This window comes from Aspergillus chevalieri, chromosome 5 (assembly GCF_016861735.1).
Source record: "Aspergillus chevalieri M1 DNA, chromosome 5, nearly complete sequence".
NCBI lineage: Eukaryota > Fungi > Ascomycota > Eurotiomycetes > Eurotiales > Aspergillaceae > Aspergillus > Aspergillus chevalieri.
The window spans coordinates 999,922-1,024,299 of record NC_057366.1 but is presented as its reverse complement, the minus strand read 5'-3'; the positions used below and the strand labels follow the sequence as shown (position 1 = coordinate 1,024,299).

Below are 24,378 nucleotides of genomic sequence, written 5' to 3'. Positions count from 1 at the left end.
ATCGCCAACTTCCAAGTAGGTGGTCCACATTGCCAATGCGATACTTTGGCATTTTGTACCTATCTGGAGTCTCAAGTCCTTTTCTTACCAGAATACATCCAACACGGAGCCCTATGGATAGGGTTTCCGGAGACTGTATCGATTGCACACACAAAGCCGTTTATACAGCCCACACTCTCCGAACATAACCTCAGGATATATAAATGGCTTGCGCTCAGGTTAGATTCCCTTTCTACTGTATCAGGAAGTTGAGTGTCATGAGCTCAGGCAAAGTCTGAGAATTGCAACTGCAATTGTCATCCAGGACCGTCACCTGGAAACTACGTTTACGCCACCCTTTCTCAAATTCGTTTGATGAGAATCTTGATTGGTATCCTATGTATTTACTCATGCACTGTCACCATCTGGTACTACGATGTCCTGCAATCACGGCATTGCCCTGCATCGTCCATGCAGGCCACTTCCTTCCTCCATGAAAAGCATCCATGATGCATTCGACATCCAGTGTCTCTAAGGCACTTTAACCTCGGTCCCTATATCTTTGACTCGGGTGCTCCCATTAGTCATTTTCGATACGGAAAATTATGCTGCTTCTCTATAATCGGAAATCAACGTCAGTTGTCTCAAACTGCTGGTGCAGGTCATGCTGCGAATGATCATCAATTGAAGCCATGACACAGACATTGTCTAACCGAACCCATTGGTTCTGAGATATGCTCCGGCGTCGAACGCCCTCAGTCTTCCCTTATGAAAATTTCTTTTCCAGTACGTGCTGGGAGGCACCACCAGATCTGGCTCCGTGGCCCTTGCAACTACCCTATTAATAAGAGTGATTTTCCACTCAATCAGGTAGTAAACACAGATCGCTGGCTTCGTATATCCTTTCCTTATCCCAGACAGTTAATGGGATAAACCCTAGCCGGTCTGGTTGTGGTTCTCTGGGTGGAGTATTCAGATGTTCATCAAAATCTGGCTGGCGGAAGGCTACACGTGGTTCTATCCCATGGATCGAGAGGTTGAGATTACCAGGTGTTATATACACGGTGGAGACTAGAGGTCATTGCCTCAATGTAACGAGTAGTGCTGCCTAATCACCTGATATTAGTGACCTCGTATGTTAGTTTTCCATCCAATAAGCCATCTTGCACGGGGAAGCAGAACAATGATAAGCAGAGTGAGCTCCTAGAGCACTAGCTGCTGCATGTAAAATCTACCCCCAAGGCCAATTTTCTAAGTAAACAGTCAGCTGTGGATAATAGTGAATTTTGAAATGGCCCAGACAGATACATTTCTGGATCAATATTTTTTTCCCGAAATGAACCAAATATGTTCTAGAAGAGAGTATCCGAGTATGAAGCTGATTTTGCAATATACTGTAGTATTCTCTTGTATGGTGATTTAGCAATGCCGAGTTAAAATTCAATAGCACTTGTACAAGTACTTCGGTAGCGTTCCGCCCTGGGGTGGAAGCCCAGACCGCTCGCCGCTTTTGCTCCGGACGATCAGGTCGGCCACTTCGCAGCCCTGCACAAGCGGTTAGAAGTCCGCTATCAAGAACCGGTATTGTTTTCGAATTCCGTGAATCACAATATGGCATCATATGGGTATTTGGAGCAACCAGAAGAGGGTAAGAAATGCGCTCGAAAGCCATTTCTGTCTCAAATTCAGCATGCTAACTTCGCTGACCACAGATGCTCTCCACAAGTCGCGCCTCCTCAACGTCGAAGAAAAGCCATTCAAGCGGATATCGAGACGCCTATTGGACCCTAGGTCGTTAGTAGTCACCAACGCAACCCTCCCACCTACACCTCCGCCGGACGACGCAGACGAAGGGGCGACAACCGCCGCCGAAGCCGAAAAACAAAAACGCCTCGAAGAATGGCGCCATTTCCGCGACGACGTGACTTTGGACTTCGCTGCGTTTGAGGGAAGCATCGCGCGCATTCAGTTCTTGCTTACGAGCAATGAGAAGGAACGCGAGCGGTATGCGGCTGAGAAGCTTCGGATCCTTTCTACAATGGAGGCTGTGCGAGGCAACACGGCGGAGTTACGGGGGCAGTTAGAAGAGGCGCAACGACTTCTGGCTTTACGGAAGAGCTACGATGACCTAGCAGAGAAAATTACGAGCAACCGGCTTCTGAGACCGCGTGAGGACCAGCAAGCGAACCTTCAGAAACTGCAGGCGGAGATCCTCGATTTGGAGAAGGAGAGTAAGGAATATGCTACGACGTGGTCAGAGCGACGCGAGCAATTCGGCCGAATTGTTGAGGAAGGCATGCAACTCCGGCGCCTCATTCGTGATGAGAAGGAAGAGGTTGAGCGGAGGGAAGGTATGCAAGAAGGTGGTGAAGGAGACGAGGGTGATGCTCCAAAGGGGAAGTCCGAAGTAAACACGCCACGTCCCGAGCATGACAGTCCGGCATCTTCGCAGACGCCAGATGACACTACTCGGCAGTCTGTCAGTCTACAGGCGGATAAGTCTGGCTCGACAAGAGCCGCCTCCCCATTACGACATGTGGCTACGTCTGAGGACAAGCAAGAAAAGCCTGCTGACGATCAGGAAGATACGAACATGGTGGATGAGGGTGAGGTGGAAGAAGGAGAAGAAGTGCCCGACAAAATGGATACCACGTAACTACGAGTGTGCTGCCTTTGTTTATTTTGCAAGAAACGGAGTTTTTTGGTCTTGGTGGCGTTCATTTTAATTCAATTACGGCAGGATCTTGGTTTATATTCATCTCTTGGTGCAGCTTCACTAATTTGTCTCATAAATAAAATCATGACGTTTCAATTCGTGGACTCCCTATTTATGAAATCTCCCGCTCAGCCGTTTTAGCCTTCGCAACGGCTTCTTTAGCAGCCGTGATTTGTTCAACGTTGCTCTCGGAGCCCTTCTTGCCCTCTTCGATCTGGCGTCGGGCATCAGTATCGACAGCTCTAGTAGAACAGAAAATGGTCCAAGCAACTCACCAGTAGACTCTCAAGCATAGCTACTGTGTCCTCAAGCTTGTTCTTCAAGCTAGGCAAAACATCCTTACTTTCCTGGAGTGCGCGGCGCTGTTGTTCCCGGAGCTATTAGCAAACTTGAACTAATCAATCCGGTATATTGACAGCCTCGCATACCTCCTGGTTCAGCAGGTATTCTCTGTTCTCGTCGTCTTCATTCTGGGCTTCTAACTTCTTGATCCGCTCCGTCTGTTGCTTGATTTCGTTATGGTAGGACGTCTCTTCCTTGACCAGGCGCACGACCGATGCTGTAAAGATCTCCAATTGCGAGCGGGGTGCCATGGTGTCCGGTAATTCCTGTGAGAAGCAGAGAATTAGTATATGCAATCAACGTCGGCTTCCATAAAGAGCTATATGAGGGACCGTGAGCTCCGCTGAGCTACCTGTTCGTCAAATCATAGCAGCTGTTCCTTGAAGCTCATGCTGTACGTACCTTGCGGACTATAATTAAGTATTAAAAGTCTTTGACTTGAGAAGTGATAGCAAAGCGAGGTTCTTGGAGTTCGTGCCATATCACCCCTCCACTGATGACGCTATCCCAAGCAGGCATTTTGCATTGTTTGCTTTGGTGGATCAGTACAGTCACGTGGTTTTCGACTCTAGAAACGGAAATAATTATTCCAAAATACTTCCAGAAGATATCATCGGCTTCTTGAATTTCCCAGCATGTTATTGGTGCCTTAATGAAAAGGCTGTGAGCCGTTCATCGCTCTTCATTCGCTCAAGGACCTTGCTTACCACCGTATAACGAGTGATCAATACGATGTCATGACCGGGCAACGGCATATTTACTAGGATACACGGACGCCCTGAACTTTGTTGTATGCACAGCCCCTTGGTCGAGCGCCCCGTGATGCTGACGATGCTTGTACCCTGGACAAGAGAATTATGCGGATGAGGCTAAAATCAGCGTCCAACTAGGGACTTATACTGAGTCACATGTCTCATACGGCTCCGACATAAGCCCTAGCCGTCACAGCCGTACCGTAGATGAGGCTTAGGAGATAGCTATCTTGACTGTCGGATAGCAAGTAGGGCAAAGGGCGCAGCCTTGTCTCGTGTCTAGTAAACTTTGGTGTACAAATACGTCTGAGGATCTCCCTGCTTTTCTCTTTCTGTTCATACTCTGCAATATAGCGAATAGGGCCGAAGTACTGCTACTATATCACTATCATCCTCTTGTTTGATATCGTGAACACTTCATCTAGACTAAATTGCTACAGGTATACTATACAACGGCAAAATGCGTTACGCAATCGCTCGACCAAGCGAATACCTCCTGCTCACAGGAGCAGGAGTCAAGGATATTGAGATAAAAAAGAAGGCCCTTGTGATGCCATGGCAGCGAGTAAGTATCTGTTAACAACAAACAACATGTAGCGGTTGATACTTATATTAACCGGTCGATTTAGTGTGCAAGAATCACTGTGGCACCATTCGACTTCTCGATGAATCTCCAGGCAATGACCAGCGAGAAGCTCCAATTCTCTCTGCCTGCGGTGTTCACCATCGGACCTGAAACTGGGGAGGATGCACTCAAGAAATATGCCCGTCTCCTTTCTGGGAACACTGGATCGGAATTACAAAAGAACAACAATTCTGGTACTCCCACTGGGGGAAAGCACCACGTCGAGGATATCGTGAAGGGTATTATTGAAGGAGAGACACGGGTGATTGTCTCTAGCATGTCAATGGAGGAGATCTTCAAGGAGCGACAGATTTTCAAGAATAAAGGTAAAGCGTGCATTATCCTCGGGTATCTTTACTTGTGAAGCTAAGTCCTGGGATAGTCATTGGGAATGTTCAGAATGAGCTTGAAGAATTTGGTCTGAAAATGTAAGGATATACTTGTTCCAACAGATACAGCACCTGTATTGATTAATATGTGCAGCTACAACGCCAACGTCAAGGAGCTTCAGGATACCCCTGGCAGCGAGTATTTTGCCTTTTTGAGCCGCAAGGCACATGAGGGAGCCCTCAATCAAGCTAGGGTTGACGTTGCTGAGGCCCGGATGCGTGGTGAGATCGGAGAATCCGAGAAGCAAGGCAAAACTAAGCAGGAAATCTCCAAGATCGATGCCGAAACTGCTGTCCTGGAAACCAAGCGAAAGGCCGAAAAGGCCAAGGCAGACGCTGACCTTGTGGACTGCAAAACAGCTCTGGATGCCAGAAATGAAATGAGCAAGATTACTGCAAAACGCCAGAATGAGATGAAAGAAGCAGAATTGCAAAAGCAGCTTCAGGCTAAGAAGGCGGAGACTGAGTTGGAGCGGCTTAGGGCGAATGATGTCACCAAGAGCAAGGTTGCGCGTGAGGCTGCGCAGGAAACTGCCAACGCATCTTACTACACGGAGCAGAAGGCAGCAGATGCACACTTGTACAAGCGGAAGATGGAAGCAGATGCGTTGTGTAGGTTTTCTTCACCCATCCCATTTGGGGTCGAAGCCGGCTGACCCGGTCCATTCTAGACTACCGTCAGAGCAAAGAAGCAGACGCTGCTTTTTACAAGCAAAAGCGCGAGGCTGAAGGATTACTGGAACTCTCTAAAGGATATGGTGCCGTTGTGGACGTTCTCGGTGGTCCTCAAGCCTTCCTGCAATTCCAGATGATGCAGAACGGTACCTACGAGAAGCTGGCGCACGCAAATGCCCAAGCTATCAATGGCCTTCAGCCCAAAATTACTACGTGGAATACTGGTAAGCATTCTTACTCCCCATGTCCATGAACATCGTTCTCATATTTAGCATTAGGAAATGGCGACGTTGGCGACTCAGCTGCTCCAATTCGGAATATCATGCAGAATCTTCCTCCGCTCTTGAGTACAATACAAGAACAAACCGGTATCTCTCCACCGACATGGTTGGCTCAAATGTCCAATGGCCATTCTAAGGAGCCTAAGATGGCAAATACGACGAGTAGTTGAAGTCTACAGGAACGACGAATGAAGTATGGGCCCTATCTGAGGTCAACGGTCCCTTATTTGCTGCGATTTAGATATACCCAGTTCCATTTGCTCTATCTATCTTGATTAGCTAAATGATAATTGCATTTTCCTATTTTTGACAGCTTCATCATGTAATACCTTATTCTGATGTATGAGTATGTTGTTCCGTCCGATTTCTCCCGTTGTGGGTTGCTTTTGTCTTTCTCAACCCCCAGACCGGCACCTTCCCGATTGGGTGACTACCCACGCATAGCTCCTAGATATGGGCGATTCGTCTCAACCTCCATGGCTCTTTCAACTACCCATCTCCATATTTTCTGCTTTATATTTGAGCATCTGTTACTGAGAATCAGTACTCATTCTATTGACCAAATCCTCATACAACTTCTTCCATTAGTGGACACCAGAGAACCTCGATCCTCGACCCGTCGAAACTCCTCATGGTAAGCGACCCTCCCGACAGCACATCTTTCCAAGCAGATAGCCTCAAAGAAGGTAATCGGTATCTCAAAAGAGGTCAAAAGGTCTTCCCATGCCCTGATCCCGTGGACATCTCTACCCTCCCTCCTGGAAACGAAGTCATCACCACCCTCTCCAACCGAGACGGCAAGCTGGTAGTCAGCCATGACTCGTCCTACGTGACCAAGCTCGGTTACAGAGTGCGACGTGCCGAGTCTGAAGCGATGAACACAGTGGCTGCACAGAAGCGTACCACTGTTCCTCTACCTTGGGTCAAATCTACGAATTTCAGTCCGTCTGAGCACTATGCTTCTGAGGAATACGGAAGCATCAGAATGTCTTTTATCCGAGGTTCTACTCTGGAATCGAAATGGGATACGCTGGATCAGGAGAGCAAGGAGGCTGTTTGTCGCGAGATTTGGGACATTGTCTGGAGGCTTCGGAATATTGAACGCACGGATTTGGTTGGTAATATCTATCAGTGTGCTGCTGATGGCACCCCCTCGAAGGGCATACTTGAGGATGTTCAGAAACCAGCTCGACCGTTGATGAGTGATGAGGAGGTGCGAGCTCGCCTGTATGAGCGCTATCTTCACGCCGGAGGTCAGGTCCTGAGAGATTTATTGCCTGAATTACTGCCACGATCCGATCGCTCTGTGTTTACTCATGGTGATATTGCGCCCTGGAATGTCATGATTGATGACCAGAACAAGATCACGGGCATCCTCGGTTGGAAATTTGCAGGTTGGTATCCTGACTATTGGGAGTACGCGCAGATCATGAACGTTCCGTTCTCAGACTGGTCGGGGTGGATGGAACGGACTGCGGCTCATCGATGGGATATCGACGGCATTGATGCTGTCAAGGAGATCGTGTCCAAGACTTGATGCGTCGTTCGTGATACTTGTATGCTGTGCGGCGTTCGGATGATACAGGCATACAAGGACTGTCCGGAATGGTGTCGCTGAACATTCGCCCTCATCTGCCGTTCATATATTGTCATCATCGGTCGGTTGAAGGTTTGATGTTTACTTACGGGAAACCTGTTAACGAGTGCTGCGTCCATCGCACTGGACACGCAGTATCTCTAGGCGGGCCTCATTTTCTCTCTCCATTGTCTTTACTGGAATTACCTAACTTAGCCAGCGATTGTCTTCTGTTACTGAGATGCATGATTGTCTCTTCATTCTGTGCTTCGTACTGTGCTCTCAAACTCGACGTTGTAGCGGCCAATGATATCATGTGACAGTGCTCCGCCTTGGATCATCGCCGGCGCATCATTTCATTCAACTCCTCTCCACGTAAATACTCGACTGCTGCTAGTGAATGTTTTCAATGTCTCACTATTTTCAACATAATTATCCCGCGTCTGGGTATTCACCACCTGAAAAATCCTTAATGCGACCAATTTCATATTCGTTCGCTCCCTCCTATTCACTACAATGCCGGCCCCGTCACTCCTTCAGCTTTCTACGGCGGCTGCCGTCAAAAACATGAAATGTAGGCAATCTGAGTGACGCTTTTCCGATATAGATGCCTAACCTTTGCGTGCTTTTATAGGCCTCGACGATATTGGCAGCATACCGTATTCTCTTGCTCGACCATTCCTTCTGAAGATCGAAAGCCCCGAGAAACTAGTGAGTATCGATCAGTAGCATCTAGTTTCGAAGGAGATAGGCTAATGTATCATTTTTCTGGTTCTAGCGATCGATCGAGTTGCAATCACCGCACATCATGAAGGATAATGACGAATTGTGGATCGGTTTTATCAAGCGCGACATTCCCAAGTGGGAAGAATACGATATCCCCGAGAATCCCGAGTCCTGGTACGAAGTCTACTGCGATCTCCGGGAACGAGTGCAAAGAGAAGTAGATAAGGATGCAGAACAATTGAAGCAAGCCATGGAGGGCATCAACTCGAAGCGCGCCCAACACAGTACTAAGCTTGTGACCGACCAGCGCAGCGTACGCCTTCCCCCGATGAAACCGACAGAGAGAGCACGATATGCCGCGTATGATAGGAAGATAGGTGGTATTAAGCCGGTCTTCTCTTCCCCTTCTTCCGGTGTCTCGGCAGATCCGATGGGAGGTCCTGCGTGGTCGTTTGAGCGGCCGCAGATTCCGCGCTCGTTCTCGGGAGATGGAAAGAAGAAGAACAGCATCTTCTCTGCGCCAAAACGGAATAAAGCCCTTGCTGTTCCGACCGGCCAACTGCACAATAGAGCGTCACAGGTCAAGATGGCTCCGCGGTCTCTTGTTGAAGCGCATCGACAGCCGTCTGAACCTGCTCTTGCTGCACGAAAGGCCTCTCCAACGTCAAAAGCGCATCCAGCTTTGAGAGCGCCGGGACGGACCAGGTCACAGCCTGGCTTCGGATCAAGCAATCCTGTTATCACGCCATCTTTGCAGGAAAGGGAAGCGAGGTTGCGAGCTTTGACTTCGGGAAAGCCCGTTAGCTCCCCATCGTCAAGAACTCAGACACCTTCTGCATCATCGAGGACACCGGCACAGAAATCCACACCAGCAACTAGAGGCCCATCGCCTCCGTTACCGGCCAAAAGAGAGGTCGACGATCTTTTCGAATCTTCACCAGAGCCCGAACCTCAGGATAATCAGCAAGACCCAAAACGGAAGGCCCCGAAGCGTGCTAGTCCAGAGCCAACTTTGAATGTGGGTGAGTCCAAGACACTACCAGCACAAGCGCCACGCTTCGCAACGATTCGCAAGAGACCTGCTCCGAGCATCTTCATGCCACCAAAGAGAAAGAAGGTGACCTAAGAGAATCACTGCAATCTTGAGAATCGACCATCGCGATAAGATATTTATAATCTTGGAATTTCTCAGGGCTAGAGCGGACTCTTTTCGTCTACTTTATTCGCATCTTTTATGTTATTATATTGGATCGGAAACGGCGTTTATATTTCATCCAAGGAGCTTTGGTGTTTGGCATACGGCGAATCTGGTGCATTAGCATGTATTAGTTATTTTGTTGCATCTTTCTTGAGGATATTTGAGGGTTTTGATCCATATTTGTTTAATATCAGATTTTGAAGAACCATATATATACTTTGTCGGTAGCAAGTGCTCTCTGTCTGCTCACGCTATACCTCACTGTCCTGGCATCGAACCCTCTCCTATGAAGCTGAAGCAAATCTCTCTATCTTGGGTATAGGACCGCACACAGATGGTTCGCAAGGATCGCATCCGAAGAAAACAGTTATCATTTCATTGGCAGGACATTATCATCGCATAAGGTATTGGTATTCGTAATCGAACGCAAACAGCAAGCAAAGTAGACTTATTTGAATTATCGACTCAATCCGCTCCGATCCGATTACAGGGAACCGCCACGAAGCGCAAGGACAAGATGCAGCGTCGCGCCGCCTTCAAGGTTGTATTCCGATGCCGTTTTGTCGTCCGCCCTGTTTTTTTCCAAAGGTCTTGTAAGCTAGTTGTTCAAACGAGGAAGGAGGAGGTGGTGGTGGTAGGATGGCGTGACGTACATCTGCTTTCCGCCGAAAATCAGTCGCTGCTGGACCGGAGGGATGCCTTCTTTCTCTTCGACGCGTTCCTTTATTCTGGAGACCTGTATCCGTTTCAGCACGAGGTCTGTTTTCCTTTTGGCTGGAATTAAAACTGTCGTGGATCGACGGGTCCGGGTTTCGCTATCGCGGAACAGATAGAGGTAGGCGTTTGCGGTAGGTCAAGGTACCTTGTAATCAGGCTCAATATCCAACTCGATCTCTTTGCCGGTGAGGGTGCGGACTCTATCAACACAGGGATGTTAGCTAACTGCTGCGAGACTCCAGAACTGCCATTCCGATGATGCAACAAAATAACCGCGGGACGAGCACTCACTTGATTAACATTTTGACGGAAGATCAGCGCTGCTGAAATAGATCTAAGGGAAGGAGGGGGAAGGAGAGGGAAGGAGAGGTAAATGAGGAAAACACGAAAACAAACGCTTTGCGAAAATTAGAACTCTATGGAAGGGTGTAAGTTGTCGGACTTGTTAGAAAGTAAAGAGCTTCGCCGCAGCGGGGTTCCTAAAGGTGGGGGAGATGGGCGGTAATGCGGTGATACAAGTACATAGAGCTACGTGTAGCAAACAGTAGGAGAAGCTGCTGTGGTAAATATATCTGCTTGATTGAAGGCTTGCATATAATTCTTTTTGGTGTTTTATTTTGTCTATCTTTTATGGTTATTTTGAGCTGAAAGAGTTGAGTGTCATTCAGCTCTCCAACTATATATATTCATGCAAGTGCCTTGAGGTTGTACACCAAACAGGGCAGTATTTTCCAGTCCTCTTCAGCACGAAAAAGATTGAAACCATAAACAAATCATTTTGCAAGCAATCACACAGGCACAAGGTCGAAGACAAAACTACCATGGCGCAGAGAGCCCCAATCCAGAATCCATTCCAGCAGCTCATCTCGGAGTGTGAAAATGACCCAGTAGGCATATTCCTTACTGCCAATCGCTTCTTGCAGAAATGAATAGCTAATCTTGTACTGATTGATACAGAATCGACTACAAACTCAATATGAAACTCACCGATTCGCAAGAAACGCGCAATTTAAGACTACCATCCTCAGCCCAGATTTCCCCGGATGGACCGTCGATGAGATCTTGAGCAAACTGCACGCCCAAGAAACTGGCAAGAATGACAAGGCTGAAGAGCCATTCATCGACCACAGAAACAATCTTGCCTTCTACGCTCGTCCGCCAAAGCATATCCGAGAGCTTATCGATGGAATTCAGCGGGAGTTGCGAAGCGTTGCTCCATGTTAGTATTTCACTCCAGAACTGGCATTGACCTGATGATTGACAGTGACAGCCATCTGGTTTACACCGTCCGAAAATTTGCACATGACCACACTCGAACTAGCCAATTCGCGAACTCGTTCAGAATTGGAAGCGCTTGTCTCTGAGCTGGAAGCAACTGGCACAATTCCAGAACTGGTCGATTACACGTTCAACCACCGATCACGTCTGATAAAGCCTGTTGTCAGCTACGATGCATCGGCAATGGCATTGAGCTTTGTCCCTGCATCCAGAGAGGGGACCGGTAGCACAGATGATGGTGCGTATAGCTATCATCATTTGCGACGGGACCTGTACGATCGAGTCGCAGAGACGGGTATCAAAGTGATCCCGAGGTACATTGTTCCTTCTGCGCACGTCACGATTGCACGGTTCATCACGCTTGATGGGTTCTTGCTTGAGCAAGATGGCCCTGATGGGAGTCGCATTGACCGCGAGCAGCTAAAAGCGTTGATGAACAAGATCGAGCATATCAACCAGGAACTGCAAAAGAAGTACTGGCCTAGTGTGGAAGGGAATATGTCCTCTAGAGGTGAATGGGTTGTGGGGCATGAGAAGGGGTTGGAGTTGTGTAAAGGCGCATCGTGGTATGGGAAGGGGGAAAGTGTTCTTGATGGAAAGGGATTCAATTAATCTTACAATCCTCATCTATCGACAGTAGCAATAATGATTATCCTGGTATGGAGTGAAAAAAATTATTCACGCCTAAGGCATAATGACGCAGTCTTGGCAAGCTTCCCAAAACGGCTAGACCCAATCCCGATAGGGCACTAAGCGAACGAAATCCCACAATCCACGTCCAGCCCGACTTGAACCTCTCCGACAAGTGACAATCCACCGACCACCAAACTCGCGATCCGGCCAAGTCAGTCAAAATGGTAAGGAGATACTGTCCCTTGATGTTTTATTTCCAGCTGTTTCCTTCGGAGAAAATTGGATGAAATTCGATTTATCGGTGCGGCGAGGCGACTTTTTTTTGTACTCAGCAGCGAGAGCGTCAATGAATCGGATAACGACAAAATTGCTTTTCCACTCTGCGATCGAAAGAGAAATCGATTGAAAAATCCCGTCGCAAGCGATAATGCTGTTGAAATTTCATGATACTTGAGGCAATAGGATAAGGGCGCGACCGCGGACGAGCACACATCAAGAAATGCTTTTTCAAAATCCCAGCCGACTGAACCCGTGCGCTATCGAATCTCCCGATACAACGAGCTGTCGTTACTCGCTACTCGAGACCGCCACCAATTCGATTTCAACTTTTTCTCCGATGAACAGAGGAACATGGAACGGCAGCAATCATATCTCGTGAGAACCGAAGGCTGATTCTTATCTCTCCGCGCCTCCAGGTCAACGTTCCGAAAACCCGCCGGACGTTCTGCAAGTCCAAGGACTGCCACAAGCACACCCAGCACAAGGTTACCCAGTACAAGGCTGGCAAGGTGCGTCACTTCTATCCCATTCAACACGGTCACCGGGGAAGGGCAACAACCGCTGATACAAATGCTGTGATATAGGCCTCGCTGTACGCCCAGGGTAAGCGTCGTTACGACCGGAAGCAGAGCGGTTATGGTGGTCAGACCAAGCCTATCTTCCACAAGAAGGCCAAGACTACCAAGAAGATCGTCTTGCGTCTTGAGTGCACGCAGTGCAAGACCAAGAAGCAGCTCTCTCTGAAGAGATGCAAGCACTTCGAGTTGGGGTACGTTCCATTGTACTGTCTTCGGGTGTCGATGCATATGCTAACCGTGTTTTTCTCTACAGTGGTGACAAGAAGACCAAGGGTGCTGCTCTTGTCTTCTAAGTGTGTGATTTCCTTGTTCGGCTCTGGGTTTCCTGCTATGCACATACCGCTTTACATACAGTGGCGGTGGGGATATGACATTGGCAATGGCAAAAAAATCAATGAAATAAGAGTTCACATCTAAAACGTTACGAGTTCAGATTCCGCTGGCTATCGTAGGATGCGCGCGACACAAGTATGGACCTACGCTTCATCGTATGGATGAGTGGTGTGTTTGATCTGTCATGAGCATAAACCATACGGACCTTCTCTTCCCACGCTTGCCCAGCGTCTTGATTCATAATACAGCCTTGAACATTCCCTACCCGACTCCGTACGGATACACGGACACGAACCCATCAATAATCCTTCTGCATAACCTTCTTTACCACCGGCAACTCCGCCTCACCATCGATATCCAACCCCCTCTTGACCCCATTCCCATTCTTCACCTTTTCCTCCCCCAGATACTCTTTCCTCCCCGCCTTATGCAACCTCCCATTAATCATAATAATATCCAACCTGTCATGATCCTGCAAAATCTCAATATCCCCCAACGGATCCCCATTCACAAGAATACAGTCCGCATAGTACCCTGGCTGTATCTTTCCCAGTTCATGTTCGCGCATGAAAAGCTTCGCGACACCCGCTGTCGCCGCGATGATAGCTTCATGCGGCGTGAAGCCAAGCAGCTTGGTGAAATGCGCAAGGTCACGCGCGTATGTACCATGTGGTGTCCAAGCGAAGCCGTAGTCTCTGCCCGTTTGTTAATATTTATTTCACTAACGGATCGAAAGGAGGGAGGAAGTGGGAACTGGCTCACCCTCCTGGCAACACGACAATGCCCCGGCGATGCATCTCGCGCATTGCGAGGACTGCCGCTTCGATTTCAGTTTTGTAGCCTGCTGCCTCTGCTTTGGAGCGTGGGTAGCCGAAGCGTTCGCCGTCTTCGAGGGTGTTGATGGGGAAATTTAGGGCGGGGACGACGATGTGTTTGGTTTTGTTGGCTTCGAGCATGTTCATTCCTGGGATAGTCAACCACAGGTTTAGCTGATGGAAGGAGTGTAGGTTTTCTCACCCTCATCGTCGATGTATGATGCGTGGAATATCACGTCCACACCGTGTCGAATACACATGGCTACTGAGTCACGGCCTCTTGCGTGGGCGCATAATCTTCGGCCGTGTTTGTGTGCCTCGTCGACGCATGCTGCTGTCTCTCCGTTTGTAAAGTAACATTCATCTACCGAACGGTCTTCTGTGATCTTTTTCTGTATTAGCGCAGGTATTGACTTAAACAGCGTACAATCCTATACCGGCTCTCCTGACATGCTAAGCTTAATTTGGTCAGCAGTCAACTCGACATGTCGACGAATGACTTCTCTCATTTCATCCGGACCGTCAGCATAGGCACTGATTCCTGGTACGAGGTCGCCATCTCTTCGACAGATTTCTTTGGCGTTCGCGAGGTATCGAGGGCCGGGGATGTCGCCTGCGTTAATGGCGTTGCGGGTTACGACGTCCAATCTGTCCTTTGCGGATGCTGCGCCCCAGCACCTTCATACCATCCGGGTTAGCATGCCATAGAAGCAACATAGGACAGGAGGCGGCTGACATGGTATATCCCGAATCCAGAAAACACTGGGCGCTCTTTGCCGTAAGTAAAGTATGTTCCTCCACATCAAGCTCGCCTAACCGGGCTAGGTCACCTCCATTCCATGAGAGATGGGTATGTGCATCGCCCAGGCCAGACATCATTGTTCTTCCTCTGCCGTTGAATGTGCGGACTTTGGGGTTTCGTTTTAGTTCATCTTTATTGGGGACGTTTCCTACTGCGGTGAACCGCTCGCCTGGTACACGGATCAGTGCCAGCATTGATGATGGAGGTAAAGGCTGGAACACACCTTCAATGAGAACATCTCCACGATAGGGTTCTCTTCCTGTCGAGTCCAGGATACGGACGTCTGTTATTAAGATTTTGGAGTCTGGATGTGTGCCGAATATCTCGTAATTCTCAGGTCTTAGCCGCTCTTCGAACTGAATCTCATTGATAGGTTGAATATTCCGTGGAGGTCCATGGTAGGGTTCAATAGTCGACAAGGATTGAGCCCAAGAGACTCTGGTGCTCATCGGTAGAGAAGGCGCCATAATGGCATAGAGTTAAGCGTAATCATTCAATGATCCGAATATCGCCAGAGATAAAAGATGAGTCGAATAGTATGGCAACTCATTTTAAAGGACTTGTTCCCCAAGACACTGCTGCAAGCACATAATAATAGTAACCATTTCAGCCTCAACACGGTCAACCCTCGTCACACTCAAAATCCATAGTTATCACCGTAATCCACGCTGGCCAGTGCTTCCTCGGCATCAGTACCAGTGGTCAATAGACGAGTTTTTAAGAAGGATGGCCGTCAAAGACGCATTATGCAAGGCCATAGAGCGGCCCCCATTTAGTACCTTTAATCAAGCCGATTCTCCATACCCATAGCCAATTATGGGTCCTGCTAGAACTAACCGTAGCTCCATTATAATGCATTTCATACATCGTACTCTGTACAGAGTACTTAAAGTGGGGAGGAAGATCGCGTGGAACATGAGTCTTTTTTTTTTAAAAAAAAATTCCCTCCCCTTTTTGAAACCACTCCATCGAAGCTGGAACAAAGAGAACAAAGAAAATATCCTTGTCTCCACCAGGAATAACTGTAGTTGCAACTGCCAAAAGAAATTTGTGAGATGTTGCAGCTGGCCATGGGTTTCGAGTCAGGTCACTAAATTGTCCGTACAGAGTAGGGGCTGCGAGATGTTGTTTTCGAGGAGTCGCACTGCGGTGCGCTCGTGTTGTACTTGGGGGACGCTAGAGTAGTTCAGCCAGCTGGATGGTGGTGTAGGTAGGAGTTATTTTTATTGCCACGGAATGTGTCTTGGAGCGCTGTTGAGCTATAGGATAGTGGCGCTGTGAGATGTGATCTGGGTTACCTCGTTAGTGAGGGGTATCTTTATTTTATTTTGAGAACAGGAATTAAGACTGAATTTTCACCTGGAAATGAATATAAGAGCCACTTATTAACAGTACTCAAAGAATGGACAGGAGAGACGCTGATGCAGAATCTCTCAGCTGGACTGAAGTTGGACAATTCAACTTCAACCCAGCCAGCCTTGTCTGTTTGCTCCCATACTCGTAAAAGCTATTGGTTATATCCTCGATGCAGTGAGATCTCTATCCTATTGTCTCCAGATCGTCTTTTATGCATCTTCCCCGCTCCAGCGAACAGACCCGGATCCAACAAATGCCAGACGTTAGCCTTCATTTCTCACTGCGGCTGCTCTAAATGGATATGATATGGAGTAGTCACCATGAGTTTCTCCTCTTCTTCATAGCCGCGGCTTTGTGATCTCGTAGGTATACCAAGTCGGTCATCCTCCGAGTGATTTGTTCGACATTGTTATACTTCAGTTTCGGCCTGTAGGACGTCGGTCGTATTTTGAATATTTACAGGTCGTTTTATAATGAACGCAGGGCTGTCTTAGTCCCAGTCTGTTTTTGATTCTTCCGATCAATCTGAAACTATTCAGCTGCTGTAGATTATTAGCCATGTGGTACGCATTTGGTGTTGCGCTATTTGCCGCTATCGGCACTTTTCTTTTCGTATGTTTGCCGGAATTTCATTAGTAAGGGAGAGTATAGCAGGGGTTCTAACTGGACTAGGGCTTTGATACCGGTATTGCGACGACGAGTAAGTACTAAGCAAAGAGAACCTGTCAAGCAAAGACTGAAATCCGTCTCAGCGATTGCTCACCAGAGCTGGATTGATTATATGAGCAATCCCTCTGATGGGCTCACCGGTGCTGTAAGCTAGAGCCCAGACTATCAGACGAAAGACATATCTGACCCACACAGGTTGTTGCTGTCTACATCGCCGGTGAAGCAGTCGGCGCCTTCACGCAGACCTTCATCGGGGATAGACTCGGTCGTCTCCGGTTCATGGAGATGATGTGTGTTGTTGTCACGATTGGAACGGTTATCCAGACTGCTTCTGTTAACATTGGGATGTTTCTTGCGGGTCGAGTACTCGCTGGATATGCTGTTGGGTGAGTCTCCATACATACGTTATCATTTTATGGCGCTAATACAGTGTAGTGGACTAGTCGGCACAGTACCTATCTACCTCAGCGAAATATCCGACCCCCGATACCGCGGCTTAATAGGAGGCATCTCAGGCTGTGGCATCTCATTCGGAACAATGGCCTCCAATTGGGTAGGCTACGCGTGCAGCTATGCACCCTACGGCCCCGTACAGTGGAGACTACCTCTAGGTATCCAGATTCCATGGGGCATAATCATGTTCATCGGCTTGATCAGCTTTATGCCTAATTCCCCGCGCCACTTGATCCGGAGTGGTAAGATTGAGGATGCGCGGAGGGAGTTTCGTAGGATTCGACGGGATTTGCATTCTCATGAGGTACAGGAGGAGTTTACGCTTATGAGGGTGCAGATCGAGTATGAGATGGAAAGAGAGATTACTTCTTATAGGGAGATTTTTAGGCTTTTTCGGCATCGGGTTTTGGTGTAGGTTGTCCTCAGTTGAGGTTGGGTAATAGCGCTAACGGGGTGCTAGGTCCGTTGCCGTTCAGACTATGACGAGTCTTACTGGTGTGAATGTGATTCAGGTAAGTGGTCGAATTATCTGGAAGTGGTATAGCTATTAACGTATTAGCAGTATTACCAAAGTGTGCCACTACCCTGTTCTTCCAGACATATCCCACTAATACACCATAGCAATTCTCTACAAATCCCTAGGTATAGACTCCCACACCATCCTCGCCCTGGCTGCAGTATACGGCACCGTAGCCCTCATCGTGAACTGCCTCACGACCAAATACCTAACTGATCAATGGGGTCGTCGAAAGTGCGTCCAGTTTACCATCCATCCATGGAAATAAGTCAACTGACAATTCTACTTCAGAATGCTTCTCTCCGGCCTAGCAGGAATCATTCTCATCGAGATCTACGCAGCCGTTATGCAACGAGAATTCCAGAACACGGATAACCGAATTGGAAAGGGATTTGCTATTTTGGGGATTTATCTTTTTGTCGTGGCGTATTGTGAGCATTCATTTTCCCCTTTCAGCCAAATGCGAGGCTGACTGGATGGTACAGATGGCATGCTAAACAGCACAACCTGGCTATACGGCGCCGAAGTCCTACCAATTGCACTCCGGAGTAAGATCATGGGATTGGCGGCTGCGTCGCATTTTATTGTTAATGTTGCAGGTAAGCCCCTTTCCTTATTCTATGATAAAGTTGGTGCTAATGATTTTATTCCTGTTGTAGTCACCGAAGCAGGGCCCAGTGCATTCGCAAATATACACGAGAACTACTACTATGTTTTTGTCGCGTGTACGCTTTTCTTCTTGGTTATTGCTTATTTCTATTTCCCGTAAGTGCTTCTTTATTCCACTTATTTTCTAGGAAATGACAATGAGCTGACTACATCGACCAGTGAAACGAAGCAGAAAACGTTGGAAGAAATCGCATCTGCATTCGGGGATAGGGTCATCATACCCGATGGGGGAAGTAAAGACGGTAATAGAGATGAGAATGGAGATGGAAAGACTGATTCGCAGCATGTGGAGGCTGTTGCTGTCAGGCAGGGTGGTTGATTGGTGTATGGGTTCTACTGAGAGGTAGGTACACTACAAAGCGTAAGCGAGGATTGGCATTAATTGGAATATTTCCTTCAGATTCACCCAGAGCAATAAGCATTTCATATATCTGTTATCATCCATCTCATTCAATATAACTTCTTCGCAGAAATACTTCTATAAACCCAATGGAGAGCTGTTCCTGACAGTGCAATATTCCGTGGTTTACTTAAAACACCATGCCCAGAAACTAACATGATACCAACACCTTTTTTTTTTAAAAAAAAGAAAAAAAAAACCAACAAACTCAACCATGCTGCCCCCCAACCCACCCTTCCGCCGCCGTGAGGAAACCCCATCCATCCCACGGAACCGCAGCCGGACTTATCCAATTCTGCGGACTCATCTGTGCGAAGAACGGGTTCATGAGAGATTCATCCACCATTGCTGCGGGAGTGGAGTGGTGCTGGCTGTATGGCGTGTTCATGTGCGTGGCTGTATGTGTGCTAGGAGAGGAGTGGGTTGTTGGCGCCATGGGGGAGATATTGAAGAGATGATGTTGATGTTGGTGTTGTTGGTAGCGCGTTGTGGCGACGTCGCTTTACATTTATTAGCATTGGTTCTGGTAAGTGATAAATGGTAAGGGGAAAAGGGGTGGTGGACTAACATGATCTGTCGTAAGATAGGCACAGCCTTACTACAAAATGCACTGCGGTTAGATAGCGCAGCGAATACATCGAGTGATTTTCCGAGAATATCCTTTATCTCGACGAATTCTGCCTGACTCTCTGGATTCATGAGAATAACTGATAGAACGACCGCAGCGTGAAAGGCGTGGAAGCTTCCAAGTCCACTATTATACCACTTATACGGCGCGAACTGGGGCAACTCGGAAAGCGATATGTAGATTGTCAACGATGCCTTGGAGGAAGCGACGCATTTAGCCCTTGATGCAGATGTTTCAGGTGTGATTTCGCCCTGGAAGTATCGACAGAGCGTGGGACGGAGAAGAAGTAAAAAGAGTTGATGGATGTAGCTGTAGAGGACATTCATATTGGCCATGTGGTGCGTAGGTAGTGGTTCATGTGTCGTATCAAGTTGATACCGCTCATCGCACATCTCCTGTATGGCCACGATCTCCGATTCGAGTTGTGGAGTGCTAGTTCGTGATCTATAAGGAAAGCTAAAGATAGATTCGCAGATCATGGCGGAGACTTTGTAGAGACGGAATTTTAGCAGGAGATAGGTCATTTGTGTTGGGCGCGGCGCTGATTCGGAGGGCATTCCTGTTAGAAGGTCGACGTCGTTGACATCTGCGGGGAGCTTGACATCTTGTGCGAGGAGATGCTGGTCCAGACTACCGAAGGAGGCGTTCTGAATGGTGTATAGCATCATGAGTCCAGCCCATGCACGCCTCCGTTCCTCGCGCTCGATAGGACCTAGTCCAAATCGTTCAGGGTCGATGTGACAACCCATTGAGATGGCAACATGATGGGTGAATCCGATCAAGGTCCATGTTGGTAGTCCGCGGTGAGAGCGTGCGTAGTTGAGGAGCACGAGGCATTGTAGAGAGTTGATGGAGTGTCGCGATACAACGCCGTCTGCTGCTAAGCAGCGCATTGCTGCGGAGCGGTAGCGCGCTGATAGCACTTTGATGTTGCGACTGACTGTCTTTTCGCGGCCTAGGTCGGATAGTAAGGGATCGTCGTCGTCAAGTGCGGTCACTGCTATGCCTAGGATGGTGAAGAGTAACGCAAGCCATGATGTTGATACGCTTCCGGCGTCATGTCGGAATTGTTGATATTCTGCCTCGAAGGTCAAATCATGGAGGATATGGAATAGCTGTTGATCATTAGATATTAGTTCATATATCGTGGTATTGCAGTCTTACCGGCGAAAAGACTTGAAAGTACACATTTTTTAAGGTATCGCAATATCTCCCCGGCGGAAGAACCCCCAATAGCTCGTCCCTCGAAGCACTCCCATTCCTGACCAGCGGAACCTGCAAGTCATCATCATCATCCGGGATTTCCGTATCAACATTCTGCAGACAATCACCAGTTGAATTCTTATTTACCACCGAGTTCCACTGTGAAGCCAACGGCACATATCGAACATGCCCCGAAGAAAACGTCTGTAAAGATCCCATATTAGCCATACCGGAGCCCATCGAATCCAGCGGCCCCAATCCAATAGCACTATCAGGCTCCGATGAGCTAGACGTCTGCGGAGAAAGTGAATTGCTGCCCTGCAGCCCAGCTAGCGAGTTCGATCTAGCCTGTCTCTGAACCAAATCCTCAAGATTGCGAATTCGTGCTAGTAATTCCTGCTGCACCAGTGTCTCTGGTGAAGATGACTGTTCGGATGATAGTCGCGGTTGGCCTAGGTAGACGCAGTCTTCTACGCCCAAACCTCGCCGTACACATGTTTGGCATGGCCGTTTGTCGCGAGAGCAGCGGATTTTCCTGATTCGACATGCTTGACAGCTTATGGGGAGGCGTTTTCCGCCGTGACGGCCTCCGGAGGTCATTGTGTTGTTGAAAATTGATTAAGTGTACGTTTGTTTCACCGTTCAATCGTCTCCGCAATGTACTTGCTGCGTGCGGAGAGCGAGCCGAGAGCGACCAAGATAACCATCTGATTTAAGTGCAAAAATAAAAGGAAAAATCAAAAATAAGTAACCATGGAAGTGATGGCTTAAAGTTGGGCATAGTTGGTTGTTCCAGGGGACGAAGGTATGTCTTTCTTTCCCCTCCGCATAGCGGCATAAGCCAACACTAGCCTCCTCGAAATGCAACTTTCTTGTAACAGTTGAGCGATTTGCAGCTGACCTGCAGATTAAGAGCTGTAAGTGTTTCTTTTTCTTGAATTACACTTTTTTTTTTTTTTTGGCTTCCTCCCCAGACACGTAGTGGTTGAAAGAAAAACAAGACCCCGAGATTACGGATCTCTGCTGCATTAGCAGCTAATGCTTCTTTCTTTTTATAAAACCCACATGATTTGACGCAGAGAGTTTGCGCCTTAGAAGGATCAGTGTTTATACCTCTATTAATTGCTGATTACCCGGCACCTTTTTTTTTTTTTTTGTGGAAAGCGTGCAGCGAGCGCCCAAGTTTCAATGGATATGATAGATCGGACCACCTGTGGGAAACACATGTCATTCCCAAGCGTATGGCAAAATAGTCCCAGTCCTACATAGTTTTACATACTCTCGTAACTCCTATCGGTGTTGTCCGAGAATCCTCGTACAAATCAGATGTAAACCAACAAGGTTAAATGGTAGTTTCAGCCGTCTCTTTATTGCGAATACAGAGACAAATAGCCAGGGTAGTCATAGCGTCACCACCCGTTTCCCGATATAGAAGGAGCCTATTGATCGCAGCAAGGGCTAATCCCCTGCTTGCAGCTAGAAAATCCTGCTTGACCTTATCTCAAAGGGAATCAATCAACCTATCAATCAAGCGATCGCTGAGCACCGACTCGCCTTATAGGCAATGAGTCGCCCTCGTAGATTAAGGTTCACGTAGTTTTGGAACCATGACGGACCGTACTCTTTATTTACCTATCCAGAGGGAACTTCTGCGCGTGGTTGGCAGGTTCTTGCCAATGAATGTTATTCCCTGGCGAACAAAGAACAGGCGGCGCTAGTCGGATATGCGTCGGAGGGGTCGACGATCAATCGGATGTGTATTGGAAGAGATTAAAATGCTGATGTCTGAATAAAGCCGCTTTATCTTGACCGAGGTACAAAGTACAGAGTATAGAGTAGTAGATCTATCGTTATCTTGATCTTGGATAAATAGGGTTCGGATAGGTCAAATTGTATGGTGGAAGATGCGTATCTAGCTGTGATGTTCGTAGTGGACTGTACGGAGTACCGGCATTAGAATGACCTGCTTTTTGGAAAGTTATACACTCCATTTAGGGCATATTTGATCATTTGATTGTTCATTCGCCATGGTGTGCGTTTTATGAAGAATTCTGCAATCAGACTTACGCCGTACCGCATCCGATTCGAAGTTATGCCAGGACGCAATTTTATGTAACACGACCTAACATCACAATGCAAGTATAAATGCATGGCACACGCACCAACGAATCACTATTTCATTTCACAATTAATCCATGATCATGAATAGCCCCCCACTTCAGCCTCATCTTTGCGGGCATAGTGGGGGCGTGGCATACGTGCAGCAGTCAACCGTGTCTGTTTAAAAATGGGCTCATCATCTAGAGCTTAGCATAAGTGAACATATATCTCTTTCATTCCCACAGTCATTCTAACCAGAAACATAGCAGAAAATGGACTACGCGCATCTATCCTACTATCCCAACCGCGAGGAATCTGCAGCGCGAACAGCTCATCGCCTGCAGAATGAGCAGATCCAGGATAATCTTCCGGATGGGTTCCCCGTGCAACTGGAGTCGAAAATGGTTTGGGATAGGGAGAGTTTCTCGCTTGATGGGCATGAGAGTAATGATGGCACGGAGTGCGTGCTTGTATTGGATGAGGCGCAATTGGCCGAGATTGATGCCGCTATGAAGTACTTTCAAGGTAGGTAATTCCTCGACTTCCAGGTAAAACCGTGACCTTAACAATCAAAGTCCTGGCCCTACCCCTCTCAAAACTAGATACAACAACATTCCCCCTCCCGACCCTTCACCCCATTCTCCGCCGCGCATCCCAAAACATCCACTCCGGCTACGGCTTCACCCTCCTCCGCAACATCCCCGTCGACAACTACACGCGCGCCCAAAACGTAATCATCTACGTTGGCCTAGCGTCCCATATCGGGCCTGTTTTCGGCCGCCAGGATTACCAATACGCCGGCGAGCCCGCAGGTGTGATGATGGCGCATATCACAGATTTCCGTAAGAAGGACACTACTGCCGATGAGAAGAAGTTCTCACTAGCCGCGTATACAGACGGAGAAGTTATTTTCCATACGGATGTGGGTGATATTGTTAGTTTGTTTGTGCTTGAGGAGCCTGTGGAGGGCGGGGAGAGCTTGATTGCTAGTGGCGGGAGGGTGTATAATGAGTTGGCGAGGACGAGACCGGATCTTGTGCGGGTTTTGGCGCAGGAGTGGGTTATTCCTAGGTACGACTCCATCCTTTCTCTATCAATTAGTGGTTTTCACATGCTAACGAGATGCAGCGCAAAAAACGACACTCTCCACAAGCGCCCATTGCTCTTTTACCAGCAACCCACAGCCAGCACGCCTGAACGCGTGATAATCCAATTCTCGCGCCGCTCGTTCTCAGGCTTTGGCAACGTCCCGCAGTCGAAATACCTAACCGCAGCGCAGGCAGAAGCCCTTGACGCACTGCATTTCCTAGCAGATGAGTTGCACATCTCCATGAAGTTGCGGAAGGGGGATATACAGTTCATTAATAACCTGGCGGTTTTGCATGCGCGGAGGGATTATGTTGATGATGAGGAGCGTCGGCGACACCTGCTGAGGTTGTGGATGAGGGATCCGGAGAATGCGTGGGCCACGCCTGAGGAGATGAGGGGGAGATGGAGTCGGATTTATGGTGAGGAGGCGTCGAATGGGCCGCAGGTGTTTCCTTTGGAGGCTGCTACTAGGTCTGTGGGGATGGATAAGGGCACTGCTTAGACATTGAACTTAGACATGTGTTGTAAAGGAATTCAATAAATCAATTGCTAGTCGTAAGTCATTTCTTATACCTCCATCATATGAGGTGCCTATATACA

At 48.1% G+C, this 24,378-nt stretch overlaps 11 protein-coding genes across 11 annotated transcripts; 8 read left to right on the top strand and 3 right to left on the bottom strand.

Moving 5' to 3' along the window:
• Positions 1-1,590: 1,590 nt before the first annotated feature.
• Positions 1,591-2,635, top strand: ACHE_50354A (uncharacterized protein; the record flags this gene model as incomplete). Its single annotated transcript, XM_043280061.1, has 2 exons — positions 1,591-1,627; positions 1,692-2,635. The coding sequence occupies 2 exons, from the start codon at positions 1,591-1,593 to the stop codon at positions 2,633-2,635; spliced, it is 981 nt and encodes a 326-aa protein (XP_043137678.1).
• A 172-nt stretch (positions 2,636-2,807) lies between these two features.
• On the bottom strand, positions 2,808-3,288 carry ACHE_50353S (putative tubulin-specific chaperone Rbl2; the record flags this gene model as incomplete). The annotated part of the gene is made up of 3 exons (XM_043280060.1): positions 2,808-2,909; positions 2,971-3,057; positions 3,124-3,288. 3 exons carry the CDS (start codon positions 3,286-3,288, stop codon positions 2,808-2,810), a joined length of 354 nt encoding a protein of 117 aa, XP_043137677.1.
• A 961-nt stretch (positions 3,289-4,249) lies between these two features.
• ACHE_50352A (flotillin domain protein) lies at positions 4,250-5,929 on the top strand (the record flags this gene model as incomplete). Its single annotated transcript, XM_043280059.1, has 6 exons — positions 4,250-4,354; positions 4,419-4,740; positions 4,797-4,842; positions 4,898-5,415; positions 5,475-5,702; positions 5,757-5,929. The coding sequence occupies 6 exons, from the start codon at positions 4,250-4,252 to the stop codon at positions 5,927-5,929; spliced, it is 1,392 nt and encodes a 463-aa protein (XP_043137676.1).
• Positions 5,930-6,390: 461 nt separating this feature from the next.
• On the top strand, positions 6,391-7,296 carry ACHE_50351A (aminoglycoside phosphotransferase family protein; the record flags this gene model as incomplete). Its single annotated transcript, XM_043280058.1, has 1 exon — positions 6,391-7,296. One exon carries the CDS (start codon positions 6,391-6,393, stop codon positions 7,294-7,296), a length of 906 nt encoding a protein of 301 aa, XP_043137675.1.
• A 555-nt stretch (positions 7,297-7,851) lies between these two features.
• Positions 7,852-9,187, top strand: ACHE_50350A (uncharacterized protein; the record flags this gene model as incomplete). Its single annotated transcript, XM_043280057.1, has 3 exons — positions 7,852-7,909; positions 7,970-8,046; positions 8,114-9,187. 3 exons carry the CDS (start codon positions 7,852-7,854, stop codon positions 9,185-9,187), a joined length of 1,209 nt encoding a protein of 402 aa, XP_043137674.1.
• Positions 9,188-10,797: 1,610 nt separating this feature from the next.
• On the top strand, positions 10,798-11,866 carry ACHE_50349A (uncharacterized protein; the record flags this gene model as incomplete). Its single annotated transcript, XM_043280056.1, has 3 exons — positions 10,798-10,863; positions 10,934-11,195; positions 11,247-11,866. 3 exons carry the CDS (start codon positions 10,798-10,800, stop codon positions 11,864-11,866), a joined length of 948 nt encoding a protein of 315 aa, XP_043137673.1.
• Positions 11,867-12,108: 242 nt separating this feature from the next.
• On the top strand, positions 12,109-13,037 carry RPL44 (60S ribosomal protein eL42; the record flags this gene model as incomplete). The annotated part of the gene is made up of 4 exons (XM_043280055.1): positions 12,109-12,111; positions 12,583-12,675; positions 12,751-12,935; positions 12,998-13,037. 4 exons carry the CDS (start codon positions 12,109-12,111, stop codon positions 13,035-13,037), a joined length of 321 nt encoding a protein of 106 aa, XP_043137672.1.
• A 338-nt stretch (positions 13,038-13,375) lies between these two features.
• On the bottom strand, positions 13,376-15,161 carry ACHE_50347S (uncharacterized protein; the record flags this gene model as incomplete). The annotated part of the gene is made up of 6 exons (XM_043280054.1): positions 13,376-13,772; positions 13,840-14,041; positions 14,095-14,278; positions 14,330-14,570; positions 14,629-14,863; positions 14,918-15,161. 6 exons carry the CDS (start codon positions 15,159-15,161, stop codon positions 13,376-13,378), a joined length of 1,503 nt encoding a protein of 500 aa, XP_043137671.1.
• A 1,447-nt stretch (positions 15,162-16,608) lies between these two features.
• Positions 16,609-18,677, top strand: hxt8 (putative MFS monosaccharide transporter (Hxt8); the record flags this gene model as incomplete). The annotated part of the gene is made up of 12 exons (XM_043280052.1): positions 16,609-16,662; positions 16,723-16,750; positions 16,803-16,864; positions 16,915-17,105; positions 17,155-17,583; positions 17,633-17,684; positions 17,732-17,744; positions 17,794-17,923; positions 17,981-18,120; positions 18,175-18,288; positions 18,349-18,454; positions 18,518-18,677. 12 exons carry the CDS (start codon positions 16,609-16,611, stop codon positions 18,675-18,677), a joined length of 1,479 nt encoding a protein of 492 aa, XP_043137670.1.
• Positions 18,678-18,966: 289 nt separating this feature from the next.
• Positions 18,967-21,189, bottom strand: ACHE_50345S (Zn(II)2Cys6 transcription factor; the record flags this gene model as incomplete). Its single annotated transcript, XM_043280051.1, has 3 exons — positions 18,967-19,258; positions 19,327-20,501; positions 20,551-21,189. 3 exons carry the CDS (start codon positions 21,187-21,189, stop codon positions 18,967-18,969), a joined length of 2,106 nt encoding a protein of 701 aa, XP_043137669.1.
• A 1,772-nt stretch (positions 21,190-22,961) lies between these two features.
• ACHE_50344A (TauD/TfdA family dioxygenase) lies at positions 22,962-24,280 on the top strand (the record flags this gene model as incomplete). Its single annotated transcript, XM_043280050.1, has 3 exons — positions 22,962-23,214; positions 23,265-23,760; positions 23,818-24,280. 3 exons carry the CDS (start codon positions 22,962-22,964, stop codon positions 24,278-24,280), a joined length of 1,212 nt encoding a protein of 403 aa, XP_043137668.1.
• Between the last annotated feature and the right edge of the window lie 98 nt (positions 24,281-24,378).